This window comes from Panthera pardus, unplaced genomic scaffold, assembly GCF_024362965.1.
Source record: "Panthera pardus isolate Hobbes unplaced genomic scaffold, ASM2436296v1 HiC_scaffold_8, whole genome shotgun sequence".
NCBI classification, from domain to species: Eukaryota; Metazoa; Chordata; class Mammalia; order Carnivora; family Felidae; genus Panthera; species Panthera pardus.
In genome coordinates, this window is record NW_026527013.1 from 29,911,782 (window position 1) to 29,932,864 (window position 21,083).

General features: G+C 38.1%; 1 protein-coding gene across 4 annotated transcripts in view; it reads left to right on the forward strand.

Annotated features, from left to right (window-relative positions):
- The window catches only part of PTPRG (protein tyrosine phosphatase receptor type G), a 712,041-nt gene that overhangs the window by 685,959 nt on the left and 4,999 nt on the right, over nucleotides 1-21,083 (forward strand). For all 4 annotated transcript variants that reach the window (XM_019469870.2, XM_019469872.2, XM_019469869.2 and 1 more), the window contains 6 exons: nucleotides 1,922-2,015; nucleotides 2,906-2,982; nucleotides 3,476-3,604; nucleotides 6,779-6,925; nucleotides 7,657-7,799; nucleotides 20,834-20,969. In XM_019469870.2, the coding sequence (XP_019325415.1) occupies nucleotides 1,922-2,015; nucleotides 2,906-2,982; nucleotides 3,476-3,604; nucleotides 6,779-6,925; nucleotides 7,657-7,799; nucleotides 20,834-20,969 (726 nt within the window). The remainder of the gene's footprint in view (nucleotides 1-1,921; nucleotides 2,016-2,905; nucleotides 2,983-3,475; nucleotides 3,605-6,778; nucleotides 6,926-7,656; nucleotides 7,800-20,833; nucleotides 20,970-21,083) is intronic.

The window sequence follows — 21,083 nt, forward strand, 5'->3', positions numbered from 1 at the left end:
GTTTACAGGTAGGTAAAGTTTATATGGAATTGACTGAGGAAAAGGTGAAAATCCAGACTATTAGGACCTTAAAGTAATTAAGATCGTAAGACCTTTTATTCTAACTTTCAAACACTGTCCTTCCACATTCTTATATGTATGTCTCTCATTAGTCTTTTAAATTCCTTTTTTTGCATAATTCTATATGTAATTTCTCATTTTGTATCAAAATGGAAAGAATGAGGTGAATCTTTGCAATTTTAGTTTTCATGGTAAAACTTTCCATGGATTTGGGGTGCCTGGATGGCTCAGTTGGTTAAGTGTTCAACTCTTGATTTCAGCTCAGGTCATGATCTCACAGTTGGTGAGTTTGAGCCGCATATCAGGCTCTGCGCTGACAATGTGGAGCATGCTTGGGATTCTGTCTCCCTCTTTCTTTGCCCCCTTTCCCATTTGCTCTCTATCTCTGTCTACAAATAAATAAAAATAAACGTAAAAAAAAAAAAAAAAAAAAAACTTTCCATAGATTCTGAAACCATCGTTTGAGATTGTCAAGCAGAGTAACCAGCAAAATTAATCTTACTTTTCATTCCATAACAATTTCAAATTTCTGGCTCTCCTTTTATAACATCCTAACTATTCTAAAAACCATTTGAGGTCATTAATAATGAAGACATAGTAGTAGCTCATTTTCAATGTTTAAAATTAATTCTTAAAAAATTTAAGTGCCGGGGCACCTGGGTGGTTCAGTTGGTTAAGCCTCCCGCTCCAGCTCAGGTCATGATATCGTGGTTTATGGGTTCGAGCCCCACATTGGGCTCTGTGCCGACAGCTCAGAGGCTGGAGCCTGCTTCAGATTCTGTGTCTCCCTCTCTCTCTGCCCCTCCCCCACTCATGCTGTTTCTCTCTTCTTCCAAGATCAACAAACATCAAAAAAAACATTTTTTTAATAAAAATAAATAAGTGCCAACATTTCTTAAATCCTACCTTTTCTATTCTGCAATATTTGTTTCCACATACTTTAAAAAAATTCATCAAAGAAATCTCTCCATTCCATTGGAAACCAAGTCATTGGTTCTTTTGTAAGCACTAATCACTTGAGAACTTAAGAACAAGAGAAAAAAAAACAAGTATCAGAAACTTGAAAACTACATCCAGGGCCCTTGACAATAGTCCTAAAGCATTTGGTGGAGGCCATTCCCATATGTTCCATTAAGATATATACCCCAGCCCTCCAAAAAAAAAGGGGATTGACAAAGTGTTCAACCAAGCTATATAAGAACAGGAAGAATAACCAAACTTCTGGGCTAAGTACTTAAAATGGCCTTAGAACAATGTTAGTTTAGTTCAACAGAAATGTACTGAGAACCTAGTGAGTTAGGTTCAAGAAACACGGTTAGCTCTTATGACCATATAGCAGTCTTTTCTAGTGTAGGCCCACCCAAATCTCATGTGCCTGTGAGAAATTACAGAGGGGAACTTGCAAAAATCAGTGACACTGTCAGCCAGAAAATCTACATTGATTCAGTAAACATCTGCTACCCACACAGAACCTGTTATCAGAAGCCTGTGGCCTGGTAGTAGAAATGAGACAGGTGTGCACATCACCAAGGGAATGGACAGAAGTAACCACTACTGAAACACAACAATGCATTCTTTGAGGTAGAAAAAATGTTTTTTTTCTTGAGTAATCTGATTATTGATGGACCTTTTTTGCCAGATCATCAAGCAAATGCTGTCAATTGTAATTTCTGTTTCATTGGTTTGTTGTTTTCCAGCTCTGCTGACATTCAAATGCTGTATAACACTGTATACATTTAAGGTGTAGAAAGGAATGACTGGATGTCTGCATTATATTATGAAATGATTGTCATGTTACGGTCAGTTAACATGTCCACAGTTACACCTTTGAATGAAGACTAAAGCGTTACTTTTCTTTCAGCTGGTCACGCAATGTAATGCGAAGTATGTGGAATGCTTTAGTGCTCAGAAAGAGTGTAACAAAGAAAAGAACAGAAACTCTTCGGTCGTGCCATGTAAGATCTTAAAATCCATTTGACTTGGTGGAATGTGTTAGTATTTTTTCATTGCATTTTATGTATTCTGTAAAGAGGCAGCTACTACCAAGGGGAAGAGTTCTGCCAGGAAAATTCAGGCACATCGATCAGACTAGCAGGGGCGGCTGTCAGTGCCAGCGAACGGCTGCCTCGGTGCCACATGAACTCTAGCTTCGGTTCACCTCGAAAGCCCAGAGTTGTGGGACTTCCACATCTTAACTAAAAAAATGAATAAAGCCATTATCACTGTGGCATGAATACTCCTAGAAAGCTTAAGGATCTCTGACTAATCCGTCCAACCGGAATACATTATTACGTTATCCTGGCTATTGAGGTCAAGGCACTATGCAGACGGGGCCCTTTGTATCCATAGCTTGGGACACGGCAGAGGATACTATGTGTGTGCTAGAGACACAGGCGTGGCTGATCGCTGGAAAGATGATCTTTCCTTGACAAAGGCCACTGTTTTCTAAGCCCTTTACCAGGAGAAAGATACGGATAAGGCTGTGGCAAAACAGAAGTACAACGTGTGGGTATAATGGAAAGAATATCAAACCAGGGCTAAAAATTACCTGAAATCCTGTCATCTCTGCACAGAGTGTTCTTTTCATGCTGTGCTGTGAAAACTTCTCCCACAGTAAAATTTGATTCCTACGTTGCCTCTGCCCTCCTGGGACTGTGCAGCAAAATTCCATTGACATTCTCCTTAGCGGAGAACACTTGAGCTTAGTTAAAAATATAGGTAAGTTTTAACCTGAAAAGGGATCCACGGGAATAGGTGACGCACCGAGTGAATCTCAGAAAGCACTATGCGTTCTGCGTGTATAATAAGGCAAACGTGGTGTTTTTGTTTTGTTTCCATACCATAGCCGAGCGTGCTCGAGTGGGTCTTGCACCATTGCCTGGAATGAAAGGAACAGATTACATTAATGCTTCTTATATCATGGTGAGAGTCAACAGTTAATTATAAATAAATTCAATTAAACTAAAAGGTGCTAAAGAGCAGATACCACCTATGTGGCTGATTTCACTTTTCAAATAATTTCTCGATGTGTAATATCAAAATTAGAGAGCTTTCTGTATCCGGAGACCTCTAACAAAAGACTCCTAGCCAGTGGGGGTACAAAAATACTTTAAGAGAAGTGTTCATTAAGGAATTAATTTTATTGTTAATTTCACCCATCTAGCGTTTGAATAAATGTTGAAATTGCCGTTAAGTAAAAACAGCAGGGGTAACTAGGAGGAAATTTATGTGGAGCGAAAAATATCTACACATGTTAGCATATACAGCTAAAAATTAGCCAAATGTACTGACTGCCTTTTTCAATTGTTTTCGTGTGGTCAAAACAATGCCGTCTTATTTCGTGAACATATTTTACTTACCCCGGCGTCAGAATAAAATGTTTGTAACTGCTGATTTTCCGTCTTCCTAACTGAAGGGCTATTATAGGAGCAATGAATTTATTATAACCCAGCATCCTCTGCCACATACTACGAAAGATTTCTGGCGAATGATTTGGGATCATAATGCACAGATCATTGTCATGCTGCCAGACAACCAGAGCTTGGTAAGCAAAGCACATCTGCTATATATTAATGAGCCTGTGAGGCCAGAAGCATAAATCATTTTGATACCTTAGCACAGGGCTACACTGTCTGTATGCGCTAGGGAGGGTATTGAGACTTCTCTTCTTGAAGTTGGAGCAAGCTCCTTTTGTAGTCTCACAGTTAAGTGTCGCCATCGGTTCCATTACTTGATTCTCTAATGCTGTACATGGCAGGGCCATGGAAGGTTTTGTAAAGCCTTTTTTTTTTCAGTAACATCATTAATATAGGATCTTAACCTCTGAGTTGCTATATGTCCCTTGGGAAAAATAAAATAGCATCTAACTATGTAACTGTGTTTACACGTACTAACTTGTTTAGTCCTCTCTACCACTTTATGACGCAGATACTATTATCATCTCATTTAACAGCGAAGAAAATCGAGGGAAGTAACTTGCCTAAAGGGCATACATGAATAATTGGAGGCAGGATTTAAACCGGAGTGACCTTTTAATCCTTTTCTATGATGTGGCGTGGGACAAATATCATAGCAAAGTTTTCCCAGTCCTTCCCCCAAAAATTCGTATCTAAAGTACTAATTATCATTATCTTTCCCCCATACCTTAGGCCAGGCAGATCCATTACAGGGAAGGAGATACAGAAAGGCTATTTTGTTCCAGTTTAAAGGTGCTTCTAAGACCTTGGCTGAGCTACAGCCCTTTTCTCCTCTATTTAGTTAGTCCTTCCCTGCTGTGGTCCCTAAGACCATAGAAAAGAAGGGTTAACAAGTTTATCGAAATAAACTTAATGGCAGAATTCGTTGGGTCTTCAGAAGTTATGAGGACACGTAAGCCCACAAAACAAAAACGGAAATAAGAAACAATGAGGAGCTGCTTCGACAAGTATCAGATCAGTGAATTTTTTCGTTGAGAAAGAACAGCCTGTGATTGAACCCCTAGTCTTGACGACATGCATTTGACTGCGTGCCCAGTCAGTAGGAAGTTCACTTTGTCGCATTTTGCTCCAGTTTCAGAATACCAAGACTGCTTCTGTAGGAGAGAATGGCAACAAAATTGAGAATCTTCAACTCAAAACTGGAGTGTAAATTTTCAAATTAGCTGGCAATAGGGGTCTATTCTGTTTTGCATGTGGAAATTGGAGGCATTTAGGGTTGTTAAAACGTTCATTTGTTGGATGAGTCAGTGTTTTGGTATTGTCACTTATCACAGGACAGTCACCAGAAGCCTCTACCCACGGGCTCGTTTGTATGGGGAGGCTGGACCAACAGAGTCCACGCGTGTCATGCAGACAGTGAGGACACAGGACTGCCCTGGAACAGGTCACCTCGGGCTGAGGGAGACCAGGCTAGAATCCTGAATGTCTGCCTTCTCAGCTCTGGGGTCGAAAGTCAGTGCACATTTTTCCTAAAAAATGTCTGCAGATTCTCTTTGTTTGCTTTATTTCTTACTGCTGTAATTTTACAAGACCATGATTCTGTGACTAGCCCAAAGTCACGGGTTCCTAGGTCAGAATGCACTGTTCTAGATATGCCTAGGCATCTTTGATCTACAAATGTATTTGTAAGCAAAATAACCATGAGACCAGAGGTCCTACTGAATTAAGAAGTAGCATGTATTTTTCATAGTATTTGAAGATGATCAGTTTCTCCCTAATTTGCTTTCTGTAGCCAGATGTTTTGGGGTGTGTGTGTGTGTGTGTGTGTGTGTTTGCTTATTAAAATCCCCTTGGCAGTCATTAGGCCAATTTGATAATTTACTATTCAAGTTAATTTCTTACAGGTACATAATGTTATTCCCACTTTTCAGATATGGAAATTAAGGCCCAGATTAATTTATTCAATCCTAAATCCTGCGTTTAATCTCTGCGCATTGGTTAAATTTATAGGCCTTGTCCATTATTACCTTACATCTTTAGTATCTGTTAGAAGGGTCTTAACTTCCATTTCCTTGGACAAAATGTATTAAAACCCCTGACAGTTACAGACTGTCTTTTGTATAGCCTAAACCCAATTGCTAATCTGTTTCCCCTTATGCTGAGCTTTAAAAATAAAAATGTACTTGGCAATAAGCTATATTGAAACTTGAAAGGGTGATAAGTCTTATTGGACTGTTGGCTCATTTCTGATGCAACAATGTAAGATTAAACAAAACCTTCTTTGTTTTGAACATTATTCAGAATTATTTCTGACTTCACTAGTAGTATCTAAGCATTTTCAGGCAAATGCCCATGGAAGTGTAGCTATTCCAGGCAAAGCAGAGTTTGCCATTTGGACTGATGAGAAAAAGAGGGATGGGGGGGGTCAGGGGTCTTACCCTAATCGTTGTATTTCTCACAAAGACTCCCACCTCTACATCTCTTCACTTTGTCTTCGGCCTCTGCAGTTTTCAGGGATGGAATTCAAGTACAGAGCCTGAATATTTATTTTTAATGCTAAAATAGATGAACATTTAAAGCTTGCCTGACTCAAGGCTGAAAGCCTTTTTCTGTGTTAATCTCCTTTTGACACCTAACATGGTTAGATTAACTTTTCTTTGAAAAAGCACTTTGTACTTAGAACCAACATAAGCTTATTTATGCACAGCCTCTTTCCAGACAGGTTCTGTTGCTTACCATTTAGTAGCAAGTGTGATTTGAGACAACTTACAGGCTTCTCTGAGTCTTGATGTCCTGGTCTGTAAAGACAGATGATAAAAATCCCTCACCTCCCTAGTATATTGTAAAAATTAAGACCACGTTTATGAAATTCCTATGCAAAATGCTAATCAACTGTAGAAATGTTAAGCCACAGGAAGTAACAACTAGGATGTCTTCGTTGCTTAAGCAATTGTGAAATAATATATTAGCCCCAGTTGAGAGATATTCTGTAATATGTCATAGTAAACAAGACAGGATCCAAGTCGATTAATTTTAATATGTCCCCTCTAGGGGGAGCATTTTTGGTTGTTACAGTGATGTAGGGAGGCAAGTCTAGAATACAGTTATTATCAATTACAATTTACAGTGACCACTGAACTTGGGATGATTAGAGGGGGATATAATTCTATGTGCCCAAGTTAAAAGGTGACTCGGGAGGTATGGGAGATGACAGACAGGATACATGAATTTGCTAGAAAATTCAAAAACAAATGTTTGACAGCACTGCAGAGGAATTTTTTCTTTGGGGGCGGTTCCCACAGGCAGAAGATGAGTTTGTATACTGGCCAAGTCGAGAAGAATCCATGAACTGTGAGGCCTTTACCGTCACCCTTATCAGCAAAGACAGACTTTGCCTCTCAAATGAAGAACAAATTATCATCCATGACTTTATCCTTGAAGCCACACAGGTAACCTAAAGCTGCCTTTCTCAGTCACAGCCCTACCTGGGCCCTGCATCATCCAAGTAATAACAGAGTAACTTACCACCTCAAGTCGGGCCCAGGCATTTGAGTATGACTTCATTATAAATACGTACACTTCCCTTTTGCCTTCCTTCAAATATTTGCTTTTTCCAGCTGGGTAGATGAAATGTAACCGTTCCTCTGATTGAGCATGCATACAAATAGGTCTGTTGACCTAATTATAAAAACAATATACTAGAGCTCAGTATTTTCTTTGCCACCAGAAATGTAAACATTGCAATGTGTTGCAGATGATAAGATTTTTTTTTTGTTTTTTTTGTTGTTTTTTTAGTAAACGACATTTTGATGTATAACAACTGCCTTCTTATGGGGTGGATATGAAAGGACGAGGAGGATAAGTTATTATAACTTAAATGATGATTTAACCTCTCATTTTTTTCCTTTCAATTTATAGATAAGATAGAGTAGGATACAAAGTCTCATAATTTATTGGCACCTGCAATTTTATTGTCACCTGAAACAGAATTTTACTGTTTCACTAACATGACCTGGTCAATTTTTAATGGCAGGCAGGCCTCCCTAATATTTTTCTTCTTACCAGCCCCATTTTGGTTAATGGGGCATTCTTCAATTCTATCCTATCTCAGGAACAAGTTCTAGTCATTAGATTACAGATCTAATGGGCTGGGCTGTGACTTCTGTTGTATCGGTTACAGGATGACTATGTCCTAGAAGTTCGGCACTTCCAGTGTCCCAAATGGCCTAACCCAGATGCCCCCATCAGCAGTACTTTCGAACTTATCAATGTCATCAAGGAAGAGGCCTTAACAAGGGACGGCCCCACCATTGTTCATGATGAGTATGTATCTATTTCTTAATTTTAAAATTCAAACATGTTTCTTGTGGAATTGCTATGGGAGTAGAAAGGGAAAGACAGACTCTATCTGCTTGTGACCAGTCTGAGTTTTTTCCAGTGTCTACAGGAGCAGGTTGTAGAGCTGTTTGAGTTTTAATGTGTCCTACCCTTCCAAGGCTTCAGGTACTCCTGGAGTGTATGTTCTAGAAAGGTGAAAGCACTGTATCAGCCTACAAAAGTACACTTGAAAGCTTTCTGAGGTTTTATGTTTCAAAAACAATTTTAAATTATTATTTCCATTATTTAAACAATTATTTTTATATCCTACACTGAATTTCAGCAAACATTATTAGGAAAGAAGACTTTTAATTTTTTTAGAAGGATGTTTGTTTGTTTATTTTGAGAGAACACGCACACCCAAGTTGGGGCAGGGGCGGGGCAGAGAATCCCAAGCAGGCTCCACACTGTCAGCCCAGAGCCCGTCACTCAACCAGCTGAGCCACCCAGGTGCCCCTAGAAGAAAAATTTTTAAATATGGTTTCATTGATTAGGAGTGAGAAAGTTACTTATTAATGATAAATTTAGAGTTTACAGTCTGTTTGGAAGTTCAAAGAAAACAAATAATTCGTGCCTGGTGTCAAGTCTTCTGGGCATCCACATGGTATTCAAACCTAGATACTTTCCTTCTTACTAAAGTAGAAAGGATCATAGGTAAACTTTATGGTATATGAATATTTGGGGTCAAACGTAATGACTGGCATTGACCTGTAAATCACTTGTGTAATTCCAGATTGTTCAGAATCTCACAGACCTTTAGCTAATGTGGCACCAATCAGATATCTTCATTTCTGTTTTATTTCCAAGGTAGCTCCTTTCGTCAGCAGATTCTCAGTGCATCCATTACATTCATTAAATCAGCAGCCACTCTGGAAGCATAGATACTAAGCAATTTGAAAGTCAAGCTTATTGTTAAGTCTTTCAATTTTTTCTGCAACATGTTTCAATTTTTTCTGCAACATGAAGTGACCACAGACTTCCAGTTTAGGTCAACACCTGTACCTCAAATCATGGTTCTCTCTTATTTGAAGAAAGCCATATTAATGGCTGCTTCCAAAGAGTTTTCTGGAGTTTGTTTTAGGAAATAATGACTGTTTCAAAGTAACTGGGCAGCCGTTACAGGTCTATGAAAATTTAGGGTATGCAGTTATAGAATAAAATTAAGGCTGCTTCTAGAGATTTTTTCCCCCCACTAATCTGTATAGGCTTTTCAAATACCTTTGGGGTTTGCCAGCTGCTATCAATTCAGCCTGAATTCTAATGTTGCTGCCCAGTTCTGTGATTTTGCTGTTATTTTGTATTCAAGTTGGTAATGGAGCTAAACTTACATTTCATGGGTAAGGGAAGAGGGAAAGAGAAAAAACAGCAACTTGGTATGTCATTTAAAAAGAACTGTTTGATTCTTTTGTCTAGATTCAGTTTGGGGATATATTGTCTTACTCAGTGATTTTTATTTTGTGCCTCATGCTGAATATGTCACCTCTGAAATTAATCAAATGTAGTTCGCAGGCCCACACAAGAAAAGAGTAAATTAATTCTGAACTAGATCAGCACATACCATGTAGGTGAGCTAGATTAAAAACCTCCTAAAGACATGTGTTCCTGTATCCACTCTTTAGGAGATAAGGGATTCCAGAGAAATTACTTTTCCACATTACTCAAGCAAATTTGAACTATTTAAACACCTGCTAGCAGTAATACAATCTTGTGAATACCAGTTACCTTTCAGTTTCCATCTTACCTACTTTTTGTGCCTCTTAGTATCCCTTCCTGGTGGCGGACAGACACCTCTAATTTAGCATGTCTAAGACCAAACTCATCCTCGCAGCCTGCCTCCAGCCACTGAGTTGTGCAAAGCAGAGCCCTTTTTGTGTGTCCCTTCACCTCCACATCCGACTGGCCACGAGTCTAACTGATGTCACCCATTCTTTCAGTACACTTTCCAAATTCCTTTGCAGTCTGGCCAAAGTTTACTCATGCAGCTGTCATCCTAGTCCTCAGTCAATTCCTTCCTGTAGACGCCCCTGCAAATGCTACTTCCTTTGAGTGCTCTGTCAGTCAACAGACACTTCAGAAGTCATTCTCCTTGAAACTATTGGTGACTCATCCCAGTGGTCATCATTTATCTTTTAAAAATATTTATTTTGAGAGACAGCCAGGGGGGCGGGTGTTGGGAGTGCAGGGAGAGAGAGAATCCCAAGCAGGCTCATGTCAGCACAGAGCCCGATGCCGGGCTCAATCTCGGGAACAGGGAGATCCTGACCCGAGCCGAAATCAAGACTCAGACGCTTAACTGACCAAGCCACCCGGGCGCCCCTAGAGGTAATCATTTAAAATCACTGACAGACATCACATTCTTAGCTGTGCTGTTCTTGTGTATCACATCATGTTGTACCCACTTGTTCACGGGACTGTCACCCCCCCTACACTGCTGACACTGGCAGTAATATTTGTCCCAGTCTCTACAGAGTGAAGCTTAATGCCTGGCACATAGCAGGTTCCGTGCTTCAGATTATGATGACCTACAAATGAAGGATACATACATACAATATCCTTAATGTGAACCTTTCCCAGAGAGCCTTGTGCTTTGCGTTTTATCATCATCTTACCTGCTTCAAAATGTCTAAGTGAGCAGGCTTGGAGGCCCAAGTGTTTGCACTTAAGGCTAAGAGTTGGACTTCGAATGCACAAACTAGGTATTTATCTGGTCTTCACAGAGATCTCTTAACACCTACTCTCAGGGCTGTCAGCTGTGTTGTGAGGTGGACAAAGTTCCTAGAAAAATGATTTAAGGATAAAATTCCTCGCCCAAAAGTAAACTGATTGTATCTGAGCACAAGCACCACTTATAAAGGCAAACTGCTTTATTCACAGCATCCTGTATTCAAGATTCAGAGGCTGATGTGTAGCATTACTGTCAAAGTTTTTAAGCAGACTCTATGTTCCTTCTGACAGAAGAGGATTAGAACATAAGCACAGTTTTTACCATCTTGTGGGACAACAGATTAGACATTCACTCACAGAAAAAGTTTCTTGTGCAAATAGTTATTCACTCTGCATATAGCTCTATCGTCCTATTAGATACCATAGAAGGCTAATTTGATTAATAATTCTCAAAGAATGATCCAAGGACTGCTGGTTGGGAAGGAGGCCCTTCCGGGGAATTCAAAAAGTCAAAACCATTTTCATAATAATACAAAGATACCATTTGCTTTGTTAACAGGTGCTTGCATGGTCTTGTGTTTTGACATTTTCTCAGTTCTAATTTTTCATACGATAAATAGAGGGGATATAGCCCAAATAAGCAAGAGCTCTTTGAGTATCACCAGTAATCTTCTAATTTGAACCTGAGATACTCCATAGGAGATGCATAAATCTATGGACTGCTTTCTATACCCACTGCTGCAAAGACCCCCAGAAATAATTCTGGTTTTCCTTTGAACCTTACCACTACCCCACTAAGAGGGTCATTTTGGGATCCCTTCTTCACATAAGAAAAAAATAGGTAGTGTGAAGCTAATGGCCTGCATACACATATATAGTTAGTGTCAGAGCCAGGACCAGCTACGTAATTTATGGAGCCCTATGGAAAAATTAAGAATTTCCAGATGAAAAGTTCGAAGTAATGGTCATAAAGTTGCTCACCAGACTTGAGAGAACAGTGGATGTACTCAGAACCTCAACAAAGAAAGAAAAAATACAAAGAAGAACCAATAACTGAAATGAGAAATACACTAGAGGAAATCAACAGCATGTCCACATACACTAACATTACTGGTATCGGGGTCCCACAAAGAGAACAGAGACAGAAAGGAGCAGAAAACTTCCCTAACCTGGGGACGGAAACACACATATCCAAGTCCCAGAAGCAGCCTCAAACAAGATGAATAAAGCAAGACACATAATAATAATAATAAAGATAAATCGAGGATTCTACAAGTATCAAGAGAGAAGCACTAGTTATTTACAAAGGAAAGCTCTCAGCTGATTTTTCATCAGCAACGTGCAAGCCAGAAGGAAGTGGCATGATATATTCAAAGTGTAGAAAGGAAAAAACCCATAACCAAGAATACTATACCCAGTTATCATTCACAGTTGAAGAAGAGAGACAGCATTTACCACACAAAAATTAAATGAGTTCATCACCACTAATCCAGCCTCAGAAGAAAATTAAAGATGCCCCTTTGGAAAAGAAAAGGCTGTAAGTAAAAAATTATTAAAAAAAAAAAATTTCACTAGTAAAACCAACATAGTAAACATAGTAAATCAATCTTAAAACTAAGTATAAAGATTAAAAGACCAAAGCAGTAAAATCAATTATATCTAAAAAAAAAAATTGTCTATTTTGTGACTCCTTTAAGATGTACAATATGACATCATATATATATATATATATATATATATATATATATATATATATATAAAACGTGGAGAGGATAAGTCAAAGTGCAGTTTTTAGAATGTGTTCAAACTTTAAGCAACCATTAAAATACACTGCTATATATTTAGGATGTTATATATGAACCTTACAGAAACCACAAACCTAAAACCTATAATATACAAAAGCAGAAAGAAATCAACACATAACACTAAACAAAGTCCTCAGTCACAAGGGAGAAGAGCAAGAGAAGAAAAGACATAGAATAACTACAAAAATAACCAGAAAACAATGAACAAAATGGCAGTTAAAGTACATACCTCTCAAATAAGTAAGTGGTTTAAGTGCTCCAATCAAAAGACATAGATTAAATGGATAAAAAAACAAGACCCAGATGTTGCCTACAAATGACTCCCTAAATAGATATACAGACTGAAAGCTGAAGGGATGGAAAAAGATATTCCACAGAAAAAAAAAAAAAAGAAAAGCTGGGGTAGCAGTATTTATAGCAGACAAAATAGACTTTAAAATAAAGAATAGGGGTACCTGGGTGGCTCTGTCAGATAAGTGTCTGGCTCTTGACTTTGTTCAGTTCAGGTCATGATCTCAAGGTTTGGGAGATCAGGCTCTGCACTCAAGTGCATAGCTTGCTTGGTATTCTCTCTCTCTGCCCCTCCCCTGCTCATGTGCTCTGTTTCTCTCAAAAAAAAAAAAACATTTTAACAAGATCAGGACATTACATATGGTAAAAGGATCCATCTAAGAAGAGGATACAACAACTGTAAATATCTATGCACCCAACACAGAAGCATCTAAAGGGGGAAATTGATGGTAAGAAAATAGCAGGGAATTTTAACACCCACTTATGTCAATGGATAGATCATCCAGATCGAAAATTAATAAGGAAACACTGGCCTTGAACAAGACATTAGACCAGATGGATTTAACAGATACATACAGAACATTCCATCCAAAACAGCATAATACACATTCTTTTCAAGTACAGATGGGACTATTCTCCAGGATCACATATTAGGCCATTAAGCAAATCTCCATAAATTTGAGAAGACTGAAATCACATCAAGCATTTTTTCTGACCATAATAGTATGAAACTAGAAATAAATTACAAGAAAACCTGGAAAAAATACAAATATATGGAGGATAAATAACATGCTATTAAACAACCAATGTCTCAATGAAGAAATCCAAGAGGAAATTAAAAAATACCTGGAGGCAAATGAACATGCAAAATCTTTTGAGATGTGGCAAAAGCAGTTCTAAGAAGGAAATGTATAGCAATACAGGCCTACCTCAAGAAATAAAACTCTCAAGCAGTCTATCCTTAGGAACCTAAAGGAGCTAGAAAAGGAAGAACAAACAGAGCCAAAACTTAGGAGAAGAAAAAAAAGATCAGAGTAGAAATAAATGTAGACTAAAAAAACCATGGAAACTATCAATGAAGGGGTGCCTGGATGGCTCAGTTGGCTAGGCATCCCACTCAGTTTCAGCTCAGGCCATGATCTCATGAGTTCATGGGTTTGAGGCCCCACAATGGACTCTGGGCTGGCAACACAGAGCCTGCTTGGGATTCTCGCTCTCACCTTCTCTCTCTGCCACTCTCATAATAAACAAATAAGCTTAAAAAAAAAAAAAAACAACAACATCGGGGCGCCTGGGTGGCGCAGTCGGTTAAGCGTCCGACTTCAGCCAGGTCACGATCTCGCGGTGCGTGAGTTCGAGCCCCGCGTCAGGCTCTGGGCTGATGGCTCGGAGCCTGGAGCCTGTTTCCGATTCTGTGTCTCCCTCTCTCTCTGCCCCTCCCCCGTTCATGCTCTGTCTCTCTCTGTCCCAAAAATAAATAAAAAACGTTGAAAAAAAAAATTAAAAAAAAAAAAATCAATGAAACCAAAACCTGGTTCTTTGAAAAGATAAACAAGACTAAGAAACCAGACTCCTCAAGAAAGAAAGCAGACTGAAATAACATTACAAATGAAAAAGAAGTTATAGCCAACACCAAGGAAATACAAAGGATAATGAGAGTGTACTATTAAAACTTCTAAGCCAACAAGTTAGACAAACCTAGAAGAAATGGAAAAAATAAATACGTGCAGCCACTATGTAAAACAGCGCCGAAGCTACTCAACAAAGTAAAAATAGAAATACCATATGATCAGTAATTCCATTTATGGGCATTTATCAGAAGAAAACAAAAACACTAATTGAAAAGGAGGCATGCACCCCTATGTTCACTGCAGTGTTATTTACAATAGTCATAATACATAAGAAATCTAAATGTCCGTAAATAGATGAGTGGATACAGAAGATGTGATGTATGTATACAATAGAATATTACTCAGGCATTAAAAAAAAAAAGAGAGAGAAGTCACCTTTTACATCAACATGGGTAGAACTAGAAGGTATCGGGCTAAGTGCAGTAATCAGATAAAGACAAATACAAGTGATTTCACTTCTGTTCTTTTTATTTAAGATTCCACATAGAAGTAAACTAAGATAAACAGAACTGGTGGTTGTCAGTAGTAGGGAGATGGGTGAAATAGGTGAAGGGGGTTAGTAAGTACAGACTTCCAGTTATAAATAAATCACAGAGATGACAAGTATAGCATAGGAAATATACTTAATAATGTAATAACTTGGGTCACTATCATGGTGAATAGTTCCTAACATATATACTTGTCAAATCATTGTTACACACCTGAAACTAATATGGTATATCAACTATACTTCAGTAAAAAAAAAGTTCCCGATGGCAACAGCACAGCATTAAACTAAGCGCAGGACTCTTGTGAGCAGGAGACCCGTCAGACCGTAGCCAGGAAGCTGGCCCTGACTGCAGTCAGATCCAGATCTATCTAATCCTGCTGGTTAGCACTGCCTCCCACTGGTTGTCACAGGAAGCACTCTGGCATTCATGTCCCTCAGTTCTCCAGACCATGTTTTCCTACTTTATTTTCTCATTCACTTCCAAAGTTTTAAAATTTTTTTAAGTACTATTTTAGAGAGAGATTGGGGGAGGGGACAGAGAGAATCTCAAGCAGTCTCCAGGCTCACTGAGGAACCCGGTATGGGGTTCATTCCTACGACCCTGAGACCACAACCTGACCTGAAATCAAGAGTCGGACACTCAAGCTACTTAGCCACGCAGGCACTCCCCAAAGTGTTAATTTCTTAAAGTCCTGCGGAAGGCTTTCATGTTGCCTTGATTCCCCCGGACCGCTGCATATTCAAGCTTTAACTCTGTTTTCCTTTTTGCCCTAATGATTTCTACGGGAAGCTTTAGTTTCTTCATAGTGACAGAGTTATAACTCTGGATCGCATTTTTGGTTATGATTTTTAAAACTTTTTTTTAATGCTTATTTGAGCAATAAAGTGATTGTTAAAACCTCTTAAAAGCGAAGGTACAATAATTATATGGAAGAGTAAAAAATATAATTAAGTGGGCAGAGGTATTATACACACTGACAATACAAGGAATCCCACTGTGGTTTAAAATGAATATAGAGCACTTACATTATTGTCCATCAGGAACTTCAAGGACTTCTTTTTCTTCGAGGTATAGGCAAGGAAAGATGAAAACACATTCTGCTTTCTTCTTAGCTGCACTAAATAAACATTCCTCTCAGTGGGGCCCTTTGAGAAAGGCAAACAGTGAATCTGTACACTACTCTTGTTTTATACATGTTATAAAATTACTAGTATCACTTTTTCACCAAGTTCTTATAGTCTGAAGGGCAAATCCATGAAACTCAATAAATATCCTCTAATTCTATCTAATTCCTAATCTGAGAATGGCCTCTATTTTTTCAGTCTTTACCCTTTCACTATCGTGTTTGGTATGTAGAAAATATTTAAATGATCTGTGGATTTGATTAATTTGACTTAGTTTCTGGTCCTGTTTGAAATCTTACTGTGTAGGTGCTTCCTTTTAATTTAGGTGCTTATTTAAGAGTGGCTAAATCTAAGAAAGGCAATCCAAGGACAGGCGAGAGTACATCCACATAGAGTACACACTGTATAAGATACGTAATACGGGACTTTTCTATCTGAAAGGCTATGGAGAGCTTTAACAAAGAGATTGGTTTGGGGGACAGGGGGAGGTTGGGGAAAGGGTCCTGAGTCTAACAGTTTCACTAGAACATATTAAGCAAAGGTTAGATTTTTGTCCTACTGGAAAAAATAATAATTAGTACAGAGGATTAAAAAAAAAAAAACGCTAGTCATGCTCAATAAGAAGGTAAACTGAGTACAATTTAGAATCTGAGGAAAGTTAACATAATGATCAAAGCAAGAAGAACAACAACAAAGTGTAAATCAGTTACTGGAGCAGTTACAATAGAACACATGCTCAGAGATCTAACAGAAGACTAGGACATTAACCAGAAACATGTATAATCAAACAGGGACAAATGAGAGAGTCCAAGATAGGGGAAAAACAAGAGACAGGCTAGTAGTAGTAGAATGGACAGAAGTGAAATCAAACTTAGTTACGGACTAGATAGGTGAGTTCTAACATACATCTCAGAAGTGATCCATGTTGACAAAAGAGATTAAAGAAATAACGGCTGAGATTTTCTAAGAACTTAAGTCTCATAAAACATACAGTTTTGGGAAATGGTGAAGAAAAAAGCAGGGAGGGCATAAGTTGCCATTGGGAAGAAAAGCATCTATCGTGTATCTGCAGTTACACTCAAAATATTTGGTAACTGTTCATTTGCTGAGGTGTGATAATGTTTATATATATATATTTTTTAATTTTATCTCTTATACTAAAATATTAATGAATAAAATACGTGGGATTTACTTCAAAGGATATGCGGGAGGAAGTAGATGTGAAACAAGATTGGCCATGAGCCAGTGACGGCTGTAATTGAGTAATGGCTACATCAAAGTTACAGTACTTTCCAGTGTTTGATGTTTTCTAATAACAAAAGGTTAAAATAGAAATACTTTAAAATAAACGCTTGAAATTGTTTATACCAATACATGTTTAAGTCTCAATAATAAGTATAATAAATGGTGTTTACTGAACATATTGTATATATTAGCTTCTATTATGAGCCATTAACATGTATCAGCTCAAACTAAAGTCGTCTGGCAAACTGTGAGGCCTTGGCCAGTTACGTCACCGGAACTTACCTTGTTTCTTCAGCTTTGGAAGGGGAATAACAACAGTCATAGCACAGGATTATTGTGACGATTAACTTGGTACACTTAATACCTGCAAGAGATCCTGGCACATAGTAAGAGCATAACACACCTTAATAATCACCAAGAACTGAATAAACAGACGAGTTCCCAAACTGTTAAGGCCCACCAAGTGCTCACTAGGCTATACTTAAACAGTAACAAACACAGGAGATTTAATGTAACCTTGATTTAAAAAAAAAAAAAAAAAAAAAAAGATAACACCAGAATGGAAAAGTATAGGCCAATCTTACTTATTTGATTATGGGTACAAAAATCTAAATAAAATACTGTTAGAATCCAGTATGTTGGATTAAAAGAAATATGTATCATTAAAAGTAAGATCGTTTCATGTATCATGAAAAGGGTGTAGAGCTGGTTAAGTGTTACCACTGCTCTCTCAAGTGAATTCAGGGCATTATTAAAGGAATTGCTAAAAGAGTCAATAGGTGTTGGAAAGCACAGGATAAAATAACATTCACTCGTGATCTCCCTCCCCAAAAGAAAACACTCTTAGCAAACAAAGTCGCAAGTATCTTCTTTAACTTGATAAATGTTATTTATCAGAAGCCCACAGCAAACATCTTTATTTAACACGAAAAACTTAGGGGCTTTACCATGAAAGACAACAATATGAGACCCCCTTGCAGTGTTACAATGCACAACTACCGGGTCCTAGCCCATGCAATAAAAGCAAAAGATGTAAGAAATACAAAAGGTGAAAAGAGACAAAACTAACATTATTGGCAGATAAAGACGAAGCCAACTTCCTAGATAATCCACAAATTATTAGAACTTAAAAAGAGTTCTGCATGGCAGGATACAAGTTCACCATGTGAAAATCACTAATGTTCCTATGTATCAACTGAAACCAAACAAAAGATCATAAAAAGAGGCCATTCTTAGGAGTGACAGACTCTAAAAAGGCACCTAGAAATTACCCTAAAATGAAACTGGCAAAGACAATGAAGAAAACTGTAAAATGTAAATGATAACTACAAAAGACCTGAAAAAGGGAGAAAAGATATCATGTTCATGAACAGAAAAACTCAAAAAGAGGTTACTGTCCTCTAACCAATCTATGTATTGAGGGCAAACTAAGCAAAACCCCAGTAAAACTTTTTGTGTTCCTTGAGCATTCAGTTTCAAGACTAATATGAAACAGGACAGGAAGGAATCAAGGAGTAGAGGTATTTGGAAATAAGTGTACAAGTAAAAATGAAAATACAGATGTTTGAAGCACAAAAAAAACATGAAACAATGAATGTAGAGACAGCCAAGACTACAGGAACTTGCTCTTTCGGATGTCAGAACATTAAAAATCTATAGGAATTAAATGTAGGGAAATACAAAAAATAGATTAAAGGGCCAAACAGATTTCAGAAACTATATGACAATTTAGTATTTGATACAAAGGAAATGCAATGAGAAAAGAGGAGACTATCTAATAAAAAAAAAAGTCACCCATTAGAAAAATAAGTAAAATCAGACCGTAACCTTATACCAAAATAGGATTCAGATGAAATATACAATGAAATGTAAAAAATAAAAATAGAAAAATGTAGGAGAATGTTTTTAAAGTGCTGGGTTAGAAAAAGCATTCTCAAGATTCCAAAAAAGCCAAAAATGAAAGATGAAGCCATTTGATTATGTGTAACAAAAGTACCTACAAACAATGTTAAGGGAAACTGAGACACTGGAAGAAATATTTACAACCTATGCTACAAATAAAAGAGAGCTAAGAGAAATGGCCAAAGTATATTAACACACAATTTCAGAAGAGGAAACACAGGCCATAAACACAAAAGATTCTCAAACTTCCTGGTAATCAAGAAAATGCAAATTAAACTAACATTAAGATACAGTTTTTCACCCATCAGATTAGGAGAAGCTTTTCAACTTTAAAATGACGAGAAGATGGGGGCGCCTGGGTAGCTCAGTCAGTTAAGCATCCAACTCTCTATTTCAGCTCAGGTCATGATCTCACAGTTTGTGAGTTCAAGCCCCATGTCAGAATCTGTCAACGGCGTGGAGCCTGCTTGGGATTCTCTCTCTCTCCCTCTCCCCCATCCCCTCTTCACTCTCTTGATCTCAAAAAAAATAAACTTTAAAAAAATTCAAATAAAATGATGTCAGAGAAACAAGTGTTCTCATGCTGGGAGGGGGATAAACCGGTAACAACCACTAGGAGAGAAACATTGCAGTATCTTTAAAACTAAAAATGGGCATACCTGTGAGCCAATTTTTCTACTCATGGTAATTCCACTGGTATGCCCAAGATACGAACCATGTAAATGCCCACCTACAGGGAAGCCAGTGAGTCCAGTATGCATACAGCACGGAAGTAATGAACCAGACTGAAATGTACCAACAAACTGGACTCTGGGCGACTGGACCTAAATGTAGAACAGTTTTTACCTCTAGCTAGCTGACCTCTACAGTTGGGAGCTTTGGTCTTATTTGTATTAAAGATGTAAAACATCTGTAATGTTTCAATTTCATATAACGATAAACTCAGAAACTTGCACATAAACTGCACTATAAACTGCACATTTAATAGTTTTTAATAGAACAGTGGGCACAAGCCATATAAATATGCAAGCCATATAAATTCTAGTTTCATTTCTACCAGCATCATCACCTGGAACAATTCTTTCAATCCCTGTGTTTTCTTAACACTAATGTGCCACCAGAGGTTCCTGGAAAAAAATGGGATTTCCATTCTAAATGTGTGTGTGTGTGTGTGTGTGTGTGTGTGTGAGAGAGTGAGAGAGAGAGAGAGAGAGAGAGAGACTGTGTGTGTCAAAAACAACCATATTTTTCCAAGACTTTTATCAGAGGTACTCTAACTGGCAAAATTCCACTTCAGTGCCAAAAACAATGACCTAATGTGAAATTCATTTTGAAACTTTTCTGACTACATTTTGAGCCACACATTTCAAGTCACGTTTTCTAAGTTTGATTTAGCTGTTTTTTTTTTTTTTTTGGGGGGGGGGGGGGATTTTTTTTTTTTTTTTCAGGTCCTTTCCCTACCTCTGCACATCCAGGAGCTTGTAGTTAGGGTTCTCATATTTTTCCCACCTCGTCCCCAGCATTAAGTCTTCTATAGCTATCCCCAGTCTAATTTTAAACCTCTCATTTCATCTGGAGTATCAAGCTGAGCATCTGATAAGCCAGTTTGGGAGCTTTCACATTCATGAACAAATGGCACCTTTGTGCTAGTCTCTACATCTTCTCCCCCTGTCCAGCATTTCACTGATTTCAAGAAGAGAGGTCACTGCAGTCCGTGTGCGGACTATGCAAACATATGCCACCATGCAAATATATGGTGTTAATTTCATTCCAGTAAATTTAATCCCTTAGCAAATCTGAAATAGCATTTTTTTTTTCCTCCCCAAGGTATGGAGCAGTTTCAGCAGGAATGCTGTGTGCCCTTACCACCCTGTCCCAGCAACTGGAGAATGAAAATGCTGTGGATGTTTTCCAGGTTGCAAAAATGATCAATCTTATGAGGCCTGGAGTATTCACAGACATTGTAAGTACTTTGCTTCTTTGTGAAACCTGTTCCTCCATCAACCGAAACTCAGGCAAACACTTGAATTAGAGCAGCAGTTGTCAGTGAGGGGTGGTTTTGCCCCGCCCCCCCACT